Source organism: Canis lupus, chromosome 22 (assembly GCF_003254725.2).
Source record: "Canis lupus dingo isolate Sandy chromosome 22, ASM325472v2, whole genome shotgun sequence".
Classification (NCBI taxonomy): Eukaryota; Metazoa; Chordata; class Mammalia; order Carnivora; family Canidae; genus Canis; species Canis lupus.
In genome coordinates, this window is record NC_064264.1 from 24,408,734 (window position 1) to 24,428,042 (window position 19,309).

Here is a 19,309-nt window from a genome sequence, read left to right on the forward strand (position 1 = left end):
TTGCCCTCTATATTAAGGTATTTTCATTTTTGTATCTGAAATAAAATATGACTAGTTGCCCATCTGAGAATATTATTGTGTAGAATGAGATAAGATATGCTGAAATAATGAATGCAATACATGACAAAAACATAATTAATATATATCAGGCAGTAAAATTACAAGTGGGTGGTCTAACAAAATGTACCACTAAAGACATATACCAAGTTATACATATGAATTAGAATTCATATTGTAATATTAACTCATATAATAAATCAGACTCAAAATTAATAAATATATGTTGACAAAATGATGAATCTTTCCTCATTTTGTCTTCAGTTTTATTTTTTATAACAGATTGTGCAAAGGATTTGATGTAATACAGAAATACCAATTACAATTAATCATCATAATTGAGTGCTTACGATACGCTAAGCATTATACTAAACCCACATACTTTTATTAGCTCATTTACTCTTTAAAACAATCCTCTTACTTAGACATTATTATTTTCCTTTCTTAGAGTTGAATAATATTAAGACACTATAAAACTAAGTTGACCAAGATCTTTAACTATAAAATGGAGCAGCACAAGGGATATAATCAAAGTACTTGAGAAGTAAGAAATAAATACATGCCAATTAGAATAAAAGCCCAACAATTTGAATGAATACTGGGTTGAAACATCTCAGTGAGTTCTGGTTGAATATTAGTCCTGGTGAAGGCCAAAGAAAACCTCGCATATTTTTGATGTTAAATCCTACATACTACACTATAAGTACAACAGAATCAAGTGTGCAGATATTTTGGGATTAGAGTGAAAATGAAGTGACCCTAAGAAAATATAGTCAAGTAACAGATTAATGTACCAAAATACATACCCTGTACTCTACACTCATGCCATAGTGGTATATGATTCAGTGCCTGCCTTCTTAGGATCCAAAGCAAAATGTAGGACCCAAATGGCATGTAAACAACTTCCCTAAACAATTTCTAATACCCAAAGGAAAATGTAAACAATTATAAGATTGTGAGCAATGATAAAATAAAATCCAAGCAAATTTTTTAGGAAAGCAAAGTTGATTATCAGATGAGACCTGGGGGATTTTCCTTACTTGAGGACACAGGAAGTGAATGTAAAACTAAAAGGCAGAAGAGACGTACACTTTCCACTACTGCTAATAAATATTGTTTCACATATCAATTTCTTTTTCAGTCTGGCAATGGAATCCCATAGCATGAAGCCAAGATGTAATTTAGTAATCATAAAATGTTATAAAATATTCAGAAAAATACATAATTTTTTATTATCTATTTTGATATAATAATTTCCCCCAACTTAGTTTATATTAATCATTGTTATGTACACACACACACACACACACACATACATAGGGGTTCTTGTGATAATGAAAAGGTAGAAGTAGGATGGCAATATACAGCTGATTTATTTTTATTTTCATTATTTTTACTTTTTTTTCCTACTGAATATATAGATTATCACAGCATCCTATGGAAATTACTAAATCAATATTTTTAATTAATGGGTAATAATAATAGATAAAACTAATTTTTAAAGGCTCAATTTCTTAAATTGAGAACAGAAATTTTCTATCTAGTAAAAGTTCTAAGATTAAAACTAATATTCTGATAATGTGCTTGCATAATTTATGCCACTTGAATTAAACCAGTAATAAAAATGAAATAATAATTTACTTTTAATTACAATAAAAAATTCTGAGGGGAGTTTACAATATTCAGTCCAGGCTGGCTGTATTGATGTACACTTTTTTAATATAAAGCAGAACACTAAACATCTCGGCTCCTAGTATGTGTGTACTTATTTTGTTCAAATGTTTGACAGCAAGCAGAAGCTATCGTAACATTTGTTAGCATGTACTAAGACTTTAATTAACTTCAGTGGCACATAAACCTTTTTTTTTTTTCTTATAAGGAAGTTAACTCTTCAGTATGATTAAAGGTTTGCCATTTGGCAGTTTAATTTTCTACCTCTTTTCTTAATACCACTGCTAGATGGACAGCTTCCTTTATTTAAACCGTGTCCTTATCAGTTCTCTACAGGACCTGACACTTTGCTAGTAAGCCTGCAATCCCATCTTTCACATTTGTTAGAACTCTATTTCCTTATGCATCAATGAACACAGTATATTTTCAAGCATGTTCGGTTAGTTGGGAGTATGTAAAAGATAAACCAGAAGGAAATTTCTATCAATCTGAAAGCAATGTTAAAATACGGTGAACTTGAGAGCATCCTTTTCAAATATATTACGTTTCCTCTTATTATCACAATGTAATCATCAATTTTTTGGCCAGAACTGAAATACTTACTGAAATAAATAAGTAAGTAAGTAAACAAATAAATAAATTCAGTATTCAGTGTATACATATTCAGTATTCAGTATATATATATATACACACACATATACGGATATGAGTGTGTGTGGTGTGCATGTGTGTATGTATAGCTACATATATATATTTATTTACATATACACACAATCAATGTAATAGCCTTCGAAATTTGCTCTGTATCATTCTCTAATGAAGAAATATTAGACTATGTCTATCAAAAGGATGTTTATAACAAAAGAAGACAACAAAAGTTATTTTATACACTAAAGTGGAAAGTCCCTTACAGGCAGAAAATGGGTTTAATTAAGTATATTGTCTTCCAGAGCCCATCACAGGGCACAGTACATAGTGGGCATGTAGTAAAACTTAAAAGACATTCAATGCATTTATAGGACAAGGAGTGTTAGGCATTACTGTGCTTAAGTCATTAGGTACCATTGCCTTCTGTAGGAACTAGAATCAATAATTTAGAAAATTGATATGAACCTCATATGAGAAATACAATTATTTCTAACGTCAGTGTAAATTTCCATTTCCTTTCCATTCCTGAGCTATGACAAAAGAAGAGGCGTGACCCAAACCTGCAATGAGCCACTACATAGCAATATGGTTGTCGATTTAAGATACCCAAACTATTTTGAGGGCATGACAGTCACAAGCCATTCCAAGGAACTTCGCCATAACTGGGTAACTTTACAAAAGGACATTGATTCAGTAGAGAAAATGCCATTAAATGTGTGTCATGATGTTTCATTCTAGTAATAGATTCATTGTCTTACTATTGATCTTTGTCAGGTTATGTTATCTCATTGATGGACTGCCTTAAGAACTTCAGAGGTTCTTAAATGCTGAAAAAAAAATCTGTTCCCTCATGTAAATTCAAAGGAGACCAACAAAGTTCTTACTTGTCTTGGGATGAGTCTATCAATGCTTATTTGAAATATCAAATATGTATTCTTAAAAAAATAGTTTTGGTGCCTCTGCTTTGCATCACATAATTAGCCATAGGAAAAATGTTCATCTGTAAAATTTAAAATGTAAGGGATGGATTTTTTTTCTTTTCTTTTTTTAAGGGATGGAATTACTACAGTTTTATACATCTCTAACTCTCTAAGTAATATGAAAGTAGAATGATGAGAAACCATAAACATATATGTAGAATCAGAGCTCTTCTCTGATTATATGCTTCTGAGTATGTTCTGTAGAAAATTCCAGAACAGTCTTGACTTCATTATTCAAATCATAGGCTTTATTACAGATTCAACAAACACTATCTCAAGTGTCTTTCTTAGATGAGTAAAATACAGAACAGAGGCTCTAATACATGTAGGAAAATATTTAAAAAGCTGTTTTTAAGTCTTTTGACACTATATAAAACTGAGAATGTCATAAAGTGGACAGTGGTACACAGATCTTTTTTTTTATGAATTTAGAATTTATTTATTTATTTTTTCTTGTTTATTTTATTTTTTTTATTGGTGTTCAATTTACTAACATACAGAATAACCCCCAGTGCCTGTCACCCATTCACTCCCACCCCCCGCCCTCCTCCCCTTCCACCACCCCTAGTTCGTTTCCCAGAGTTAGCAGTCTTTACGTTCTGTCTCCCTTTCTGATATTTCCCACACATTTCTTCCCCCTTCCCTTATATTCCCTTACACTATTATTTATATTCCCCAAAGGAATGAGAACATATAATGTTTGTCCTTCTCCGACTGGCTTACTTCACTCAGCATAATACCCTCCAGTTCCATCCACGTTGAAGCAAATGGTGGGTATTTGTCATTTCTAATAGCTGAGTAATATTCCATTGTATACATAAACCACATCTTCTTTATCCATTCATCTTTCGTTGGACACCGAGGCTCCTTCCACAGTTTGGCTATCGTGGCCATTGCTGCTATAAACATCGGGGTGCAGGTGTCCCGGCGTTTCACTGCATCTGTATCTTTGGGGTAAATCCCCAACAGTGCAATTGCTGGGTCGTAGGGCAGGTCTATTTTTAACTCTTTGAGGAACCTCCACACAGTTTTCCAGAGTGGCTGCACCAGTTCACATTCCCACCAACAGTGTAAGAGGGTTCCCTTTTCTCCACATCCTCTCCAACATTTGTTGTTTCCTGCCTTGTTAATTTTCCCCATTCTCACTGGTGTGAGGTGGTATCTCATTGTGGTTTTGATTTGTATTTCCCTGATGGCAAGGGATGCAGAGCATTTTCTCATGTGCATGTTGGCCATGTCTAGGTCTTCCTCTGTGAGATTTCTGTTCATGTCTTTTGCCCATTTCATGATTGGATTGTTTGTTTCTTTGGTGTTGAGTTTAATAAGTTCTTTATAGATCTTGGAAACTAGCCCTTTATCTGATATGTCATTTGCAAATATCTTCTCCCATTCTGTAGGTTGTCTTTTAGTTTTGTTGACTGTATCCTTTGCTGTGCAAAAGCTTCTTATCTTGATGAAGTCCCAATAGTTCATTTTTGCTTTTGTTTCTTTTGCCTTCATGGATGTATCTTGCAAGAAGTTACTATGGCCGAGTTCAAAAAGGGTGTTGCCTGTGTTCTTCTCTAGGATTTTGATGGAATCTTGTCTCACATTTAGATCTTTCATCCATTTTGAGTTTATCTTTGTGTATGGTGAAAGAGAGTGGTCTAGTTTCATTCTTCTGCATGTGGATGTCCAATTTTCCCAGCACCATTTATTGAAGAGACTGTCTTTCTTCCAATGGATAGTCTTTCCTCCTTTATCGAATATTAGTTGCCCATAAAGTTCAGGGTCCACTTCTGGATTCTCTATTCTGTTCCACTGATCTATGTGTCTGTTTTTGTGCCAGTACCACACTGTCTTGATGACCACAGCTTTGTAGTACAACCTGAAATCTGGCATTGTGATGCCCCCAGCTATGGTTTTCTTCTTTAAATTTCCCCTGGCTATTCAGGGTCTTTTCTGATTCCACACAAATCTTAAAATAATTTGTTCTAACTCTCTGAAGAAAGTCCATGGTATTTTGATAGGGATTGCATTAAACGTGTATATTGCCCTGGGTAACATTGACATTTTCACAATATTAATTCTGCCAATCCATGAGCATGGAATATTTTTCCATCTCTTTGTGTCTTCCTCAATTTCTTTCAGAAGTGTTCTATAGTTTTGAGGGTATAGATCCTTTACATCTTTGGTTAGGTTTATTCCTAGGTATCTTATGCTTTTGGGTGCAATTGTAAATGGGATTGACTCCTTAATTTCTCTTTCTTCAGTCTCATTGTTAGTGTATAGAAATGCCACTGACTTCTGGGCATTGATTTTGTATCCTGCCACGCTACCGAATTGCTGTATGAGTTCTAGCAATCTTGGGGTGGAGACTTTTGGGTTTTCTATGTAGAGTATCATATCATCGGCGAAGAGGGAGAGTTTGACTTCTTCTTTGCCAATTTGAATGCCTTTAATGTCTTTTTGTTGTCTGATTGCTGAGGCTAGGACTTCCAGTACTATGTTGAACAGCAGTGGTGAGAGTGGACATCCCTGTCTTGTTCCTGATCTTAGGGGAAAGGCTCCCAGTGCTTCCCCATTGAGAATGATATTTGCTGTGGGCTTTTCGTAGATGGCTTTTAAGATGTCGAGGAATGTTCCCTCTATCCCTACACTCTGAAGAGTTTTGATCAGGAATGGATGCTGTATTTTGTCAAATGCTTTCTCTGCATCCAATGAGAGGATCATATGGTTCTTGGTTTTTCTCTTGCTGATATGATGAATCACATTGATTGTTTTACGGGTGTTGAACCAGCCTTGTGTCCCAGGGATAAATCCTACTTGGTCATGGTGAATAATTTTTTTAATGTACTGTTGGATTCTATTGGCCAGTATCTTGTTGAGAATTTTTGCATCCATGTTCATCAGGGATATTGGTCTGTAATTCTCCTTTTTGGTGGGGTCTTTGTCTGGTTTTGGAATTAAGGTGATGCTGGCCTCATAGAACGAATTTGGAAGCACTCCATCTCTTTCTATCTTTCCAAACAGCTTTAGGAGAATAGGTATGGTTTCTTCTTTAAACGTTTGATAAAATTCCCCTGGGAAGCCATCTGGCCCTGGACTCTTGTGTCTTGGGAGGTTTTTGATGACTGCTTCAATTTCCTCCCTGGTTATTGGCCTGTTAAGGTTTTCTATTTCTTCCTGTTCCAGTTTTGGTAGTTTGTGGCTTTCCAGGAATACGTCCATTTCTCCTAGATTGCCTAATTTATTGGCGTATAGCTGTTCATAATACGTTTTTAAAATCGTTTGTATTTCCTTGGTGTTGGTAGTGATCTCTCCTTTCTCATTCATGATTTTATTCATTTGAGTCTTCTCTCTCTTCTTTTTAATAAGGCTGCCTAATGGTTTATCTATCTTATTAATTCTTTCAAAGAACCAACTCCTGGTTCTGTTGATCTGTTCCACAGTTCTTCTGGTCTCGAATTCGTTGAGTTCTGCTCGAATCTTTATTAACTCCCTTCTTCTCTTGGGTGTAGGATCTATTTGCTGTTTTTTCTCTAGCTCCTTTATGTGTAAGGTTAGCTTTTGTATTTGAGTTCTTTCCAGTTTTTGAATGGATGCTTGTATTGCGATGTATTTCCCCCTTAGGACTGCTTTTGCTGCATCCCAAAGATTTTGAACGGTTGTATCTTCATTCTCATTAGTTTCCATGAATCTTTTTAATTCTTCCTTAATTTCCTGGTTGACCCTTTTATCTTTTAGCAGGATGGTCCTTAACCTCCACGTGTTTGAGGTCCTTCCAAACTTCTTGTTGTGATTTAGTTCTAATTTCAAGGCATTATGGTCTGAGAATATGCAGGGGACGATCCCAATCTTTTGGTATCGGTTCAGACCCGATTTGTGACCCAATATGTGGTCTATTCTGGAGAAAGTTCCATGTGCGCTTGAGAAGAATGTGTATTCAGTTGAGTTTGGATGTAAAGTTCTGTAGATATCTGTGAAATCCATCTGGTCCAGTGTATCATTTAAAGCTCTCGTTTCTTTGGAGATGTTGTGCTTAGAAGACCTATCGAGTATAGAAAGAGCTAGATTGAAGTCACCAAGTATAAGTGTATTATTATCTAAGTATTTCTTCACTTTGGTTATTAATTGATTGATATATTTGGCAGCTCCCACATTCGGGGCATATATATTGAGGATTGTTAAGTCCTCTTGTTGAATAGATCCTTGAAGTATGATATAGTGTCCCTCTTCATCTCTCACTACAGTCTTTGGGGTAAATTTTAGTTTATCTGATATAAGGATGGCTACCCCTGCTTTCTTTTGAGGACCATTCGAATGGTAAATGGTTCTCCAACCTTTTATTTTCAGGCTGTAGGTGTCCTTCTGTCTAAAATGAGTCTCTTGTAGACAGCAAATAGATGGGTCCTGCTTTTTTATCCAGTCTGAAACCCTGCGCCTTTTGATGGGGTCATTAAGCCCGTTCACATTCAGAGTTACTATTGAGAGATATGAGATTAGTGTCATCATGATATCTATTCAGTCCTTGTTTTTGTGGACTGTTCCACTGAACTTCTTCTTAAAGGGGAATTTTAAGAGTCCCCCTTAAAATTTCTTGCAGAGCTGGTTTGGAGGTCACATATTCTTTTAGTTGCTGCCTGTCTTGGAAGCTCTTTATCTCTCCTTCCATTTTGAATGAGAGCCTTGCTGGATAAAGTATTCTTGGTTGCATGTTCTTTTCATTTAGGACCCTGAATATATCCTGCCAGCCCTTTCTGGCCTGCCAGGTCTCTGTGGAGAGGTCTGCTGTTACCCTAATACTCCTCCCCATAAAAGTCAGGGATTTCTTGTCTCTTGCTGCTTTAAGGATCTTCTCTTTATCTTTGGAATTTGCAAGCTTCACTATTAAATGTCGAGGTGTTGAACGGTTTTTATTGATTTTAGGGGGGGATCTCTCTATTTCCTGGATCTGAATGCCTGTTTCCCTTCCCAGATTAGGAAAGTTTTCAGCTAGAATTTGTTCAAATACATATTCTGGCCCTCTGTCCCTTTCGGCGCCCTCGGGAACCCCAATTAAACGTAGGTTTTTCTTTCTCAGGCTGTCGTTTATTTCCCTTAATCTATCCTCATGGTCTTTTAATTGTTTGTCTCTTTTTTCCTCAGTTTCCCTCTTTGCTATCAACTTGTCTTCTATGTCACTCACTCGTTCTTCCACCTCGTTAACCCTCGTCGTTAGGACTTCTAGTTTGGATTGCATCTCATTCAATTGATTTTTAATTTCTGCCTGATTAGCTCTAAATTCTGCAGTCATGAAGTCTCTTGAGTCCTTTATACTTTTTTCTAGAGCCACCAGTAGCTGTATAATAGTGCTTCTGAATTGGCTTTCTGACATTGAATTGTAATCCAGATTTTGTAACTCTGTGGGAGAGAGGACTGTTTCTGATTCTTTCTTTTGAGGTGAGGTTTTCCTTCTAGTCATTTTGCTCAGTGCAGAGTGGCCAAAAGCAAGTTGTATTGGGAAAAAGAGAAAAAGAGAGGAGAGAAAGAAGGAAAGAAAAGAGAAAGAGAAAAAAACAGGAAGAAAAAAAAAGAAAAAAAAAGAAGAAAAAGAGAAAGAAAAAGAAAGGAGAAAAAAAAGGGGGTGGGGGAAGGAAACAAATCAAAAAGCAAAACAAAACAAAACAAAACAAAACAAAACAAAAAAAAAAAAAGAAGAAGAAGAACCATCGGGGAGTATCTTCTGATTCTGTGTACCTTAAGTCCCTTGGCTTCTCCTGGAAGTTGTCCGTCTAGCTGGTGTTCTGGGGGAGGGGCCTGTTGTGCTGGTTTTCAGGTGTTAGCAGTTGGGGGAGCTGCTGTGCCCCTGCCTGGTGCAGGGCTCGGTGGGGGTTGTTTACCCCGTGAGGCCGCAGGAGGAACAGCCCCCGTGGCGGGGCAGCTCTGGAAACCTGGATTCAGCTCCGGCAGGAACTCCGTCTGCAGGGCCTGGAGGCTCCGGGCGGGGCCGCTGATCTGCTCAGCTGGGGCAGGAGCGTCCTTGCTGTCCTGGGCCCTCCCGGCCTCTGCCTGTCCCGGGGGAGGCCGGATCCTGGGCTGTGTCCCGGCGCCCTGTGCTCCGGGGCCTGCGCTGGTGGATTCGTGCTCCCGGGCCGCGCAGCCCCCTCCGTGGAGCTGCCGCCCGAGCCCCCCCCGAGCTGCTCCTGGAACCGCGCAGCCCCCTCCGCACGGAGCCTCTTCCTCTGCCCGAGCCCCTCCGAGCTGCTCCCGGGGCCCCGCAGCCCGCTCCGCGGAGCCGCCCCCGAGCCCCTCCGAGCTGCTCCGGGTCCCGCCGTGCGCGCTGCAGCCCTTAGGGAGCTCGGCCGCGGGGTGTGGGGCTCTCCCGGGGCGCAGGTGTCTGTTAGTGTCCCCGGGAGCCCGAGGGCATCCCCGCCCTCCTGGGTCCTGCTCCAGCTCCCCGCGAGCCCCTTTCCCCCCGGGAAGGTCGGTGCAGCTCCTGCTCCTCCGGGACGGGGCTCTCCTGTCCTGGGGACACTCGCCCCGGCCTCAGCCCGGCTCCTCGCGGGCCCCTCCCCCTTGGAGGCCTTTGTTTCTTTACTTCTTTTTCCCCGTCTTCCTACCTTGGTAGAAGCGCGAACTCTTCTCACTGTTGCATTCCAGGTGTTCTCTCTTTAATTCTCAGGCCGAATTCATAGATTTTCAGGATGATTGGAAGGTTTTCTAGGTAATTTGGTGGAGACAGGTGATTTGGAGACCCTACTCTTCCGCCGTCTTGCTCCTCCCCCCTGGTACATAGATCTTAAGAGTTTTTTCACTATGCCCTGTTCTAATAATTTTATTAATTGCCAAATTTGTTTAAAGGTTTATGTTATATTAATCTATATCCATACAGTCTGAATTTATACTTTATCTTCTAGTCCTAGTGGGACTCTCTTCATGCAATGTGCTCAAATATTGTTAGCTGAATTATGGTTTGATTTTGAAAAACTGATACACAGTCATATAATTACATATCCTTTAGATTACAACCAAAAATTCAAACCTTAAATGTAAGGCACCAATTATAAAAGGGCAGTATTTTAAAACATGCACTGTTGCTTTTGGATCTTTTGCTCTCCACGAATAGCTAAGATTGTACTCAGATTTCTTGTTAAAAATTGTAAAGAAAATTCAGTGAAAAGTTTTAAAAAGAACTTTGAAACTAAACAGCTCATTAAAAATTGGAAAATTGATGTGAACCTCATGTTAGATATACAATTATTTCTAACAACAGTGTGAATTTTCATTTCCTTTCCATTCCTGAGCTGTGACGATGTGTAAAAAAAATCGACCTCATGGTGCCTTCTATTTTAAGAAGCTAATTTTCATACTGTAGTAATTAGACATCATTTTTATTGTTGTATCTTAATCTTTCATACTTCTAAAAATGTTTAATTTTGTAAACACAAAGACCTGGTTTTCTTGATCCTATATTACATACATCTAGTATTAACCTTTTTATTATTATATGTTTTTCCTTTAAAAATAGTCCTATCTTCTTCAAGCTGTTCCCACCACTGTAGTCACCTCCTAGGTATCCAGGTCACTCTTCCTAGTTACCAAAAATCAAAAACAAAAACAAAAACAAAACCCTGTAAATACGTGCTTCAGTTCTTACCGAAGCTCTACCAGGCCCCTGGTCCTACATCTTCTTATTCTAATTTGCTAGAGTAGGGGAAAAGACGGGTAGACAGAGAAGATGTCTCATGACTTACCATGTGCAAATTTTACTACCTGGAATTCTTTAAGGGATAATTCCTCATTCTTCAAATCAAATATTATTAAACCTTATAATCACTGAAGCTTATCTTAATCAAAAATTTTTTGCAAGGTACTTTACCCTTTCATTCTTTTCCTTAATTTCTAAGTTAATAAACATAAATTTGCTCCCTATGATTCTTTCAAACCTTACATACTTTCCAGGTCTCATGGAAGTTTTTATCTGTTTAAATCATTTTAAAGTGATCTTATGTATCTCTACTGAATACTTCTACAGCTAATGGTTAACTATCCATTCTTTACATAGTTGATCCTCCTTAATTTCTCCAAAGCCTCTTAAACCTCAAAATTTAAGAAAATATTACCAAATACCTGACCCTTTATGTGTCTTTACTGCTCATTCATATTTTCTGTCTTCTGTGATGCAATTACTTTTAGCCTGTTACCAAGAAAAGTCTTAGAAACTAACTAGTGCACTACCTAAAATGGACACATATTCAGATACCTCCTATTATCCATTTCTGTCATTGCTCACTTGATCTCTCCTCTCTCTCTCTCTGTATTTTATTATGCCTAAGGTTCTCCTAATATTAGCTTGTAAATGATCATGTAATATTTCTATAAACTAATAATTAGAAATTTATCAGCCACCAGGGAGCTATGGATTTTGCAGCAAAGGCCAAAGCAGCAGTGGCAACTGAAAGGCCACTTTGTATCCTGTCTGCCCTCTGTAAAGCTGAGTAAATCTGGGTCGTTACATTCAGCAGGGAGCTTTGAAACACCTTCCAACTTTGTGCTGCATGATGATGAGCGTCTTTTGACCTAGTTTTGAAGCAGAGAAATGCAAGGTTGCCAGGCCATGGAGATGGTAAGGGGTGAAAATTATGCCTTTCTGTTGCTAGAAAGATCCTTAAAATGTAAGCTTCATGATTCTTCCCTTTCAAGGAAACAATAATGTGGTTATGTTTGCTATCTTCTGGCTGGGAGTCCAAAAATCCTTTATGTTACTATTTCAGGTTGCAGGCAAATTGAAATTGACTAGATATTTTAGTGGTCCTTCAGCCTGACCAAGATATAAACAGACTACTTCTTGAACTTTAGATCTTTGGTCTCCCTTTTTTCATATTATTTACTTAGGAAAATGTGTAATTATAAATTCTCTATCTGTCCCTTTGAGATGTAATTTTAAAATCTTTTTGCCAGTTTTACAAACCAGGAACCTTGCTCTCAAGGACTTGGAGGCATTCTCTTTGAAATGTCAACTTCAAGGATGATAGCACCCCTATTTTTGTGGGAGAATAGAAATGCAATTTGAGTGGATGCCTTGCTCTAAGTTGTAAAACTACATTATGTCACTTAGATAGGAAAAAGTCTACTTTTCTTCTAGATAAAGCCAATAGCAAACATAGATGATCTGTGTTTTCTCATCCTAGCCCCTAAAAATCTCTCTCTCCCTTTGTTTCAGCAGAATTAAATAGAGACTGAATTCTGTCTCTTTCCCCTATTGCAACAGCCTTGAATACATGTTTACTTGCTTAACTTTGTCCAGTGCAATATTTGTTTTGAAAAATATAATTTAAAAATAACAGGCAGGGACACCTGGGTGGCTCAGCAGTTGAGCGTCTGTCTTCGGCTCAGGGCGCGACCCCAGGGGCCTGGGATTGAGTCCCACATCGGGCTTCCTGCGAGGAGCCTGCTTCTCCCTCTGCTCTATGTCTTTGCCTCTCTTTCTGTATCTCTAATGAATAAATAAATAAATCTTAAAAAAAAAAAATAACTGAGGCGGGGTGCCTGGGTCGGTTAAGCACCCGACTCTTGATTTTGGCCCAGGTCATGATCTCAGGGTTGTGAGATCCAGCCCTGTAGGGCTTCTTGCTCAATGGGAAGTCTGCTTAAGATTCTCTCTCTCCCTCTCCCTCTGCCCGTTCTCTTCATTAAGGGCACTTGTGCTTGCTCTCTGTCCTTAAAATAAATAATACATCTTAAAAAATAAAAATAAAAATAACTGAGGCTAGGAAATGTCTGCATCCGCCCATCAAATTGCTACTTTGAAATTTAGCACCCAGAGCCTTCTAAGAGGCTTCATTTACTGATTGTTATATTAGCAAACTCCTCTCTATGAAAAGCCAAATCCTCCAGGAAGACAGATTCCTACTATTCCTACAGCCTTTTAGTTCTAGTTGCTGATCTTTACAATGCCCACATATTTCCTGATAACCAGGAAGGCTGCAAAAACACAGCTCCTTAAACTAGAGTCCCACTGCTTTGATAATCAGGCCCTGGCCTTTTTTCTTATTTCATACCATGACAGAAAATTCTAGCAAAATGAACCACATGCCATTTTTTTAAAATATTACTTCAATTCTTACTATCTACCTTTGCTTCTATCCCAAGATTTTATTATAATGTCTCCCCTTACCACAATAATCTTGAAAATTATTAAAATGTTTCAAATGAATGTGAGCCCTGATAATGCTTTGAACAGCAGGTTTATGCTTTACAACACTGTCTTAATGTGTCACATTATACTGTACTTATTCTGTCATCTAATTCTTCTCCACTTGGACTACGAACTTCTGGAAGGTAAGGACATCTTATTCATTAGTTTGTTCGCCAAGGATATAGCTGATGCTCGCATACTTAGAAACATCCAGCGAATGTTTGCTAAATTGACAAACTCACTTGAATGCACTAAATATAACGTAGTGCAAGGCCATTAGAAAGTGTCAACATAGTAGATCAGAAAACAAAAATTTCAAAAAATAGTCAGTTCCATAACTCTAAGTATCTTCATTGTCCATTTCAACTAAGTTTGTCAGGTCCACATTAAATATTCTGTGAAGATTTTAATATTAAAATAATAAATTTCAAGGAGAAAGAATTATTCCAACCCATACTTTCTAAAAGGAAAGAAAATGAGAATCTATTTCTCTTTCTAATGCTCTAAGGATGGACATTAAAAAAATTCTTATTTGATAATTAATAACCTTTTTGCTCCTCTCCCAAGCTCATTCCATTGACTATTTATTTTTATAAGCTTATTAAGCCCTTTGTGGAAAAGAAGAGAGCATACATATACATATATACATTTGTAATTCCATAGAAATGAAAAGGTACCTGATTTTATTTTGTTAGATAATCTTTCAACTGAAAAAAGATACAAAGTAAGCACTTTTTAAGCTTTAAATCTCATGCTAAAATTCTAAAACTCACAAGAAAGCAACATGAAGCTATAATTCTTTTACTGTACCTGTATATGCAAATTGAACAAGGTCCCAGAGGGCATTGGGGTCTATGCCTTCCATCTTAATCTCCTCTTGCTTGGCTTCACAAACATCACTTGTAAACATGGCAGCAAAATAGTCGGAGACTGAGCTCAGAACAAGCCTGAAAGAGTCATAGAATCTAATTTAGGTTATGAATATAAAGCAGCAAAATGCTTAGTGTCAAGAAGAATGCAGTACAGCCTGGGTGGCTGCATTGGTTAAGTGTCTAATTCTTGGTTTCAGCTCAGGTTGTCATCTCAGATCCTGAAATGCATCCCTGTGTCAGGCTCCACTCAGTGTGGAGTCTGCTTAAGACTTTCTCTGCCTCTCCTTATGCCCCTACCCCCTTCTCGCGCACTCTCTCTCTAAAATAAATAAATAAAATAATTTTTAAAAAGAATGCAGCACAGAGGTACTCTACCTATCATCTATGTATCTCTTATATCTATCATATACTTACCAATCTTATTGATAATTATTGGCTTATAAATTATACTTTTCAAAACTGAGGAAATTCTGTTCCACCTTTGGTCACAGAGCATTTTCCTATATTTCTTTCCCCATCATTTTAAATACATATTTTTTTCTCTCACATTTAGTTCCTTCATCCTTTTGGATAGGGATCCAATTTTATTTCTATTTATATATTCTTATGATGCTATTTACTAAAGACTCTGCTTAGCTCCCACTGAATTAATGGTGCCATCTATATTGAGAATTTGAGTCCTGAATGCATAGTTATCTGTCTCTGAGATTTCTATTGTTTTTGCTTTCTTGCCTATTCTTGAGACAGTATATTTTTTAGTATAATATTTTTTAATATTGAATCTGAATATGTCTTTATAGCCAAATGAGGCAAATCTTCCATCTTTAATTTTTTATTTAACTATTAGTGAAGTTTTATTCTTTATATAAAGTTTAAAGTAAGTTGGTTAAGTTCTTCAAAAAGTCAAATAAAAACTGAATTAAAAATGCACTGAATTTCTAATTTTATTTTTGGTGATCATTGATATATTTATAATATAAAATGTACAACAAAAAAGTACAAAATATCTCTCCATATGCTCAGGATATCCTGTCTGCTTTCTAATCAAATTTTAAAGCTTTCTCAAAAGTTTTCTCTAAAGTTTTCTTGTATATTCTTGGTTGATTTCTTCATATTTTATTTACAGTTTTGTTGGTATTAATGTGTAGTAACTTTTATAAAAATTTTTTTTGGTTTTTGTTTATTTAAATTTCATTAGTTGAAACTGTCATAAATCCATCTTTTATATGGCACATATACTGAATTATCTTACTAGTTCTTTGTGGACTCCCTATTTTTGTTCTAGGTAGATGATTATATCACCTGCGAATCAACTCATTTGACTTATTCTTGTTTATTTTCTGTAACTCTTTTTCTTTTGCTTTCTTAAAACCTCTTCCAAGATCTCCAGTCTTCTAGTGGTATGTTGAACAGTCACTGCGCTGGTGGAGAAATTTTTTGTTTATCTCTATCTTTTTTTTTTTAATTTTTATTTATTTATGATAGGCACACAGTGAGAGAGAGAGGCAGAGACACAGGCAGAGGGAGAAGCAGGCTCCATGCACCGGGAGCCCGACGTGGGACTCGATCCCGGGTCTCCAGGATCCTGCCCTGGGCCAAAGGCAGGCGCCAAACCGCTGCGCCACCCAGGGATCCCAGTTTATCTCTCTCTTAAAAGAATCTCCTTTTAGTAACATACTTGGTGAATGTATTGGTATGTAACCTTTACCAGGTCAGAAAGACCACTTTCATTTCTAGCTTTGCTAACCACTGTTATACTATAGGGCATTAAATTTCATAAAAGGCCTTTTATCTCAATCAAAATTTTGTTTAGGATTTTCTACTTATAGTCACAAGGGAGATGAACCGTTAATTTTCTCTTACTGTATTTTTTACCTGACTATTGTATTAATATTATACAGCCTCATAAAATGAGGTGACAGCTTTAACTCTTTTAATTTTGTATAATGATTTATAGAAGAAACCAATTATTTTTTTTCCTTAAGATGCTCCAGAACTTACCTGAAAAAAATATCTTGGTTTGACTAGTTTGAGAAAAAGTGACATGGTCTCATTTTAATTATTTAATAAACTACAAGGCTTATTTTTGTGCTTTATTTCTTCATCATCAACTTTTGTGCTTCATATTTTTAAAAATTTACTCATTTTATCTGGGTTCTAAAATTTATTGAAGTATATATTAATGTATATAAAATTATGTGTGGCTTTAATTCTACACATATATATTCTCTGTTTTTTTTTTTTTAAGATTTTATTATTTATTTATTCATGAGAGACACACAGAGAGAGGCAGAGATACAGACAGAGGGAGATAGGCTCCCTGTGAGGAGCCTGATGAGAGACTCAATCCCCGGATCCCAGGATCACAACCTGAACCAAAGGCAGATACTCAACCACTCAGGATAAACCAACCACTCAGGACACTCCGGCACCCCTCTATTTGTTCTTTTGAGTGAATCTTTTCATTGTCTTAAAAAAATATTTCATTCATTAACATTTTAACTACATCTTTTTCTTTTTGCATACATATTAATGTATTTTTTAAGTGGTTCTTCTTGAGTAGGGATCAGAATTTGTTTTTCTGTAAAGAGGCAGATATTATGTATCTTAGGTATTAAAAGTCATATATATAGTTTCTATCATATATTCCTTTAAAAAAAATCAATTGATTAAAATGCAAAAATGAATTTTAGCTCATAATCCATACAAAACAAGCCACAAACCATATTTGGCCTCTGCACAGAAGTATGCTGACTCTGTCTAGAGATTAAATATTGATTTTTGACTAATAACAGTATCATCAAAGAAAATTATACTACTTCATGAATATTATAAGGGCCTTACAACAGCATAATTCTATTCACTCAATGTCGGCCAATCAAGAATTTTTTAAAAGAAAAAATACTTCTGAAAGTAAAAGTTTATTTTATATTTATCCCCTTCATATTCTGGGTCTCTATTCATTTCTGAAGAAGTAGACTTCTATCTGGTATTAATACCCTTCAACTGGAATAAATTTCTTTAGTTTTTCTTGCACTACAAGTCTGATGACACTAAATTGTCCCAGTTTTCATTTATCTAAAAGGTCTTTATTTAGATGCATTGAAAATATCTTTAAAAAGTTATTTTCACTTGATATAGAATTCAAGCCTTTGGGACTAGAAAAATAATATTCTATTATGAGTTAGGCTCCAGTGTTTCTAATAGAAAATATAGAAACATTCATTCTTTACTGTGAATCAACTCAGGAAAACAGGAAATGTTTTCAAATCAATCAAAATGAGTTGATTAGCGGGTGATGATATAATCATCTACCTGGGGGGGGGGGGTGGGAGCAGAGTCCAAAGAACTAATAAGATAATTCAGTAAAGAACTTTCATTCTTATAATTGTTTTCCTGATTTACCATGTCTTTTATATCTAATTCTTTTTACTCTTTTCCCCTCTTTTTCCTAAGATGCTGCAGTTTGACAATGATATACCTCAATGTAGTTACTTGGTATTTATTCTGATGATGGTTTTCTGAGCTTTGTAGAGTAGTGGATAGACCTTTTTAAATCAAATTTAGAAAGTTACTTGAAAATAATTCCTGTTTTTTTTTCACACAATTCACTCTCTTTTTCTAGGACTCTAATTAGATATCTGTTTCAGGAATTGATGGTGCCTTTCCCTCACAAGTTGTTGGGTCTTAGTTCATTTTCTTTCAATCTTTCTCTACCCTGTGTTTTACTGTAGATGATTCGTAGTGACTTGAATTTTTCCAAATCTCTTTTATATTCCCATCGCTTTATTCATTACATTATCTTTTCCTATAGATATTTTAAATTATTTTTCTTAGTTGCTTTAATGCTCTTTACTGATAATTTTTTAATGTTATTTATTTGTGAGAAAGCAAGAGAGAGTACAAGTGGGGGTAGAGGCAGAAGGAGAGAGAAGCAGACTCCCAACTGAGCAAGAAGCCTGATGTGGGACTTAATCCCAAGACCCTGGGTTCATGGCCTAGGCCAATTGTAGATGCTTAGCAGACTGAGCCACCCAGGTGGCACTTTACTGATAATTTAAAAACCTGGATCATCTCTAGGTTGATATCCACTGACTGATTTTACTTTCCCAACGGATTATATTCGTCTGCTTTTCCCCCTCTATTGTAAATTTCAATTGTATATTAGACATTGTGAAAAAAACAAAGTTGAGGCTAAGAAGGGAGTGTCATACTCATTTTTAGTTATTTAAATTTTTTTTTCTTGTTTATGTCACAAGTTTCTGATACCTTTAAAGAAAAGGTATAAAAGTTTCATTTTCTGATGATTTATAGTCATTTTAAGGGGAGTGTAAATTTTTCATGTACTTTAAAATCCTAAGTGGGGGTGGTGCCTAGGTGGCTCAGTCATTTGGGCATTAGACTCTTGATTTTGGCTCAGGTCATGACCTTGGGTCATGGGATTAAGCCCCATATCATGCTCTGTGCTCAGCTCTGAGTCTATGTTTTTCTCTTCCTTCTCCTGCTCCCTCTTTTTCTAAAATAAATAAAATCTTTAAATCCTAAGTGAAAGTATAAATTTCCAATTGTAAAAATTTGACAATATATTCTCAGTCCAAAGAAATAGAGAACAGTAAAAAAATGCTTTATGGTTAAGAGGTATGTTTTTTCATAGTTGTTTAAATTAGAAAGTTTGAAACTTCTTTCTGTTTAAAATAGATTAGAGGAAATTAGTACATTCTTGAAGATCATCAGAGAAATGTTACTCATAAATGAAAATGGAGTTACAAATATGGAAATGGAAACCAAGATAAATCCTATGATACTGGATTGAAATCAGACATACTGGGATGCCTGGGCGGCTCAGGGTTGGGCACCTGCCTTCAACTCAGGTCGTGATTCCAGGATCCGGGATCAAGTCCCACATCGGGCTCCCTGCAAGG

At 36.6% G+C, this 19,309-nt stretch overlaps 1 protein-coding gene across 2 annotated transcripts in view; it reads right to left on the reverse strand.

Moving 5' to 3' along the window:
* KLHL1 (kelch like family member 1) overlaps positions 1 to 19,309 on the reverse strand; it is a 435,375-nt gene that overhangs the window by 226,002 nt on the left and 190,064 nt on the right. Inside the window, exon 3 of one of the 2 annotated variants that reach the window (XM_049099352.1) lies at positions 14,326 to 14,462. The exons of the other annotated variant lie outside the window; for it this stretch is intronic. Within the exon in view, the coding sequence (XP_048955309.1) occupies positions 14,326 to 14,462 (137 nt within the window). The remainder of the gene's footprint in view (positions 1 to 14,325; positions 14,463 to 19,309) is intronic. 2 annotated transcript variants of the gene reach the window in all.